The following is a 4,046-nucleotide window of genomic DNA, read 5'->3' as shown; positions in this document are numbered from 1 at the left end:
CAATCCAAACTCACATTCTCATTTCTCTATCACAGTTCCTCTCAATCTCAAACCTCACAAAACCAACACTTCCTCTTCCTCTCTCTCTCTCTCTCTCTCTCTCTCTCTCTCTCTCTCTCTTAACTTCCAAAATTGTTTCATTCAGACCAGTTTCAAACTATCAAAAAGGCAGACTTTCTCACATATAGAACAAACCCAAAACCCACAAAACATCAGAAACTCTTAAAAAAATGGAGAACTTGTTTCGCCTAGTTGATCATGAAGACATGTTCTCAAGGAGGTGCATTTGGGTCAACGGCCCCATCATTGTAGGGGCAGGTCCATCAGGGCTAGCCACAGCAGCATGCCTCAGAGAACAAGGGGTACCCTTCATGGTTCTCGAAAGATCAGATTGCATAGCATCTCTATGGCAAAAGCGAACCTATGACAGGTTAAAGCTTCACCTTCCAAAGCAATTTTGCCAACTACCTAAGCTTCCATTCCCCCAAGACTTCCCTGAATACCCAACAAAGAAACAGTTCATAGAATACCTCGAATCCTATGCAAGCCATTTCGAGATCAACCCACAATTCAATGAGTGTGTTCAATCTGCTAGGTACGATGAGACAAGTGGGTTGTGGAGGGTTAAGACCATTGCCACAAGTGGCTCCAACCGCACTGAGCTTGAGTACATTTGCAAGTGGCTCGTGGTTGCTACTGGTGAAAATGCTGAGTGTGTGATACCTGATATTGAAGGATTGAGTGAATTCAAAGGTGATATAATCCATGCTTGTGAATACAAGTCAGGGGAAAGTTTCAGTGGAAAGAAAGTGCTTGTTGTTGGTTGTGGTAATTCTGGCATGGAACTCTCACTTGACCTTTGCAACCACAATGCATCACCTTCAATGGTTGTTCGTAGCTCGGTAAGTGTTAAAATGGTGTTTGTTTCTGTTTTCAAACATTGAAAAAAGAGAAAAAAAAAAAAAGAAAAAAAAAATTGAACATGGAGTTTAACTGGGGTGGTTCTGTTTTTTTTTTTTTTTTTTTGGCTAAACAGGTTCATGTGTTGCCTAAAGAGATTTTTGGGAAGTCAACGTTTGAATTGGCGGTTTTGATGATGAAATGGTTACCCATTTGGCTCGTTGACAAGCTCCTATTGATCTTTGCATGGTTAGTGCTTGGTAACATAGAGAAGTTGGGGCTCAAAAGACCATTAGATGGTCCATTGAAGCTGAAGAACACACAGGGGAAAACCCCTGTTTTGGACATTGGTACCTTAGAGAAAATTAGATCCGGAGATATAAAAGTTGTTCCAGGAATTGAGAGGTTCATAAATGGCTATGTTGAACTTGTTAATGGTGAAAAGCATGACGTTGATGCAGTGGTTCTTGCAACCGGTTACCGCAGCAATGTCCCTTCTTGGCTCCAGGTGAGAAAATGTTCTATCCTACATCATAAGATTTTTTCATTATTATTATATGTATATATATAGAAGCTTTTTTTTTCTTTTTTTGTAACAGTAAAATGGTATTTTTGTATGGAGCACGGAACTAATGTGATTTTGGTTCATGATATGTTTAGGAAGGTGAATTCTTCTCCAAGAATGGGTTCCCAAAGTCACCATTCCCTGGTGGTTGGAAAGGAAATGCTGGACTTTATGCTGTTGGATTCACAAGGAGAGGGCTCTCTGGTGCTTCATATGATGCTATGAAAATCGCTCAAGATATTGGCCAAGTTTGGAAACAAGACACTAAGCAAAAGAAACAACGCACCACTGCTTGCCATAGACGTTGCATTTCCCAGTTCTAAATTTCACAAACTATACAAAGCAGTGTTATTTCATTTAGCCAGGAATTTGTTGTGTATTAACAAAATAACAATATCTTGTAAAAAATACACAAATAACAGATAGCATAGAGATAAAGCCCTCTCCAAAGGCCCAAGTTTTTAGTTTTGTTTTTTTGTTTTTGGGCCTTTCTTCTAACAACCAAGGATGACGAGGCTTTGTACTATTTCTTTTCCTATAGTCATACAGTTAATGTATGTATCATACTTCAGTTTTCAAGATTTAAAGGCAATTTGTGAATTTGGTTTTTCTTTTTCTTTTTCTTTATTTCCCTTTCTTTTAGCAAAGAAGCTTATGTTGGTAATTAGTAGTGAAAGTTTTTTTGTTTCATTGTCATATATATATAGTTTGCAAGGACCTATATACGGTTCCGTGCTTGAGCCAAAATTTGAGTTCCAGCCAACATTTTATTGGTCAAAGATGGAAATCCCAAAACTTAATGAAGAGAAAAGGAAGAAAGGTCACTAACAGTTTTCCATTTTTAGGCTTCATCTTAGATTTTTGAGTCCTTTACTTTCTTTCCACTTGCTTCCAGCGATTAGACATTCTCCGATAAGGTAGAGACTCAATCATAGACTTTCTCAACTCAACATGTTGGTGGACATTTAAAGAGCTAACAAACAAATTAACAAATGATTTTCACGTGATGTAAGGTTCATTATCCTGTTCATATGATACATTGGAAAATAAGATTTTCTAACTTGGGTTGTCTTTTCACAAAATAGTAGAGAAGTTATATCCTATAATGGCCTACAATTTCAATGTTTGTGACAACTTGCAGGGCTCAACTCCATCACACACATCATCACCTCTCTTTCTCTCTCTCGATATGCCTTAAGAATATATAAAGCCAATTCCAAGATGGTTACATAATAATATTCCTTTTAAAATTGCTATATAGGGGTTTGACCCACGTTGAGGATTGGTAAGTTCATTCAAATAACTGTTACACTGCACATGCTCAAACTTAGAACCAGAAAGCCCTTGATGCAATTTACATTCAAATCATTTCGGCAAAGCATAGTTCCTAACTAGAACACAGTTCACATAACTTGGAAGCTAATTATTAATGTGACGAGAGTGATTTGTTTCAGGTTTATCATATACATATAATTTATGGTGAACATCAAATACATATAATTAATCTGAGGTGTCATTATCAATTCAAAACATTTCAATTTAAATCTCTAGGTTCAGCTTTCAATAAGAGCTGTTTGGTGAGATGTAAAAAAACGTGATAAAATTGTAACCATACATCAATTGTGCAAAACCAAATTAAAACCATACTCAGACCAATTGCACCAGGTCATAAAGAACGTGTATTTGCAATAAACTAACTACATTTTACCAATTCTTAGCATAATGACTACCTATCAAAGAAAAGTCTAACATAAACAGTATTTATTTCAGAGAGGGAGGAAATATAAAAATAGACTAAATACATTGCATGATTACACCCCTACAAATTTTACAGAAGACCTAAAATATATAGGGTATATGCTCAGAGTTAATCTGCTAAGACTATAATTTATAGAAGTTTCAAATTTTGAAACAACTTCTTTTCTTTTACAAAACACTCCCATGTGGATTTTTGTTCAAGTTATTAATATAAGACTTGAGTAAATTAATAATGATAAACACTTCTCGGACTAGTTTTTCAATCAATAACCAATAATTATAAAATTAAAGATTAAAAAAAAAGATTAAACTGCTGGAAACTAAAAGAGATAAGTAGAAAGAAGTGCAAAGTGCAAATAACTATTAATACTGATTCAACCACTTTTTGTGACTTATGCCTAGTTACTAAGTAATGCATTCAATATTTTTCAGTACAAGTGCTTGGTATTTCTACAACTCCAAGTTTTGTTCACATTCTTGAAATAATTTACCTTTATGTGAGTTTCTCTTATAAGGAATGTCTCATTCTTAGCTCTCATGTGGAATACCTCACTCCTAACAATACAAGATAGAAGAAGAATTTTTTTTTTTTTTTTTGAATATTATCCATTGATTCATCGATTACTCTACTAGATCAATTCGAGTCGGGTAGGACCACATGGGCGACAAAACTCTCCTTACCAAGTTTTAACTAACTGTGTTCCGTGGAACTCAAATTTATAACCACTGGTTAAACTAAAACAATCTCTTACCAATTGATCCACATACTTGGTAGTAGATAAAAGAAGAGTTTAATCTCTTACAAAAAGTAGATTTCGTAACT

The 4,046-nt window shown here is 35.4% G+C and overlaps 1 protein-coding gene across 1 annotated transcript; it reads left to right on the top strand.

The window, feature by feature from the left end:
- The first annotated feature begins 230 nt into the window (after positions 1-230).
- Positions 231-1,788, top strand: LOC133311565 (probable indole-3-pyruvate monooxygenase YUCCA5). Its single transcript, XM_061512622.1, has 3 exons — positions 231-902; positions 1,037-1,408; positions 1,561-1,788. The coding sequence occupies exons 1-3, from the start codon at positions 231-233 to the stop codon at positions 1,786-1,788; spliced, it is 1,272 nt and encodes a 423-aa protein (XP_061368606.1).
- The last annotated feature ends 2,258 nt before the right edge of the window (positions 1,789-4,046 follow it).

The sequence above is a fragment of the Gastrolobium bilobum genome, unplaced genomic scaffold (genome assembly GCF_033153095.1).
Source record: "Gastrolobium bilobum isolate Gb01-03AN ecotype WA unplaced genomic scaffold, APGP_CSIRO_Gbil_v1 utg15846, whole genome shotgun sequence".
Taxonomy (NCBI): Eukaryota; Viridiplantae; Streptophyta; class Magnoliopsida; order Fabales; family Fabaceae; genus Gastrolobium; species Gastrolobium bilobum.
This window is presented reverse-complemented; position numbering and strand designations above follow the sequence as displayed.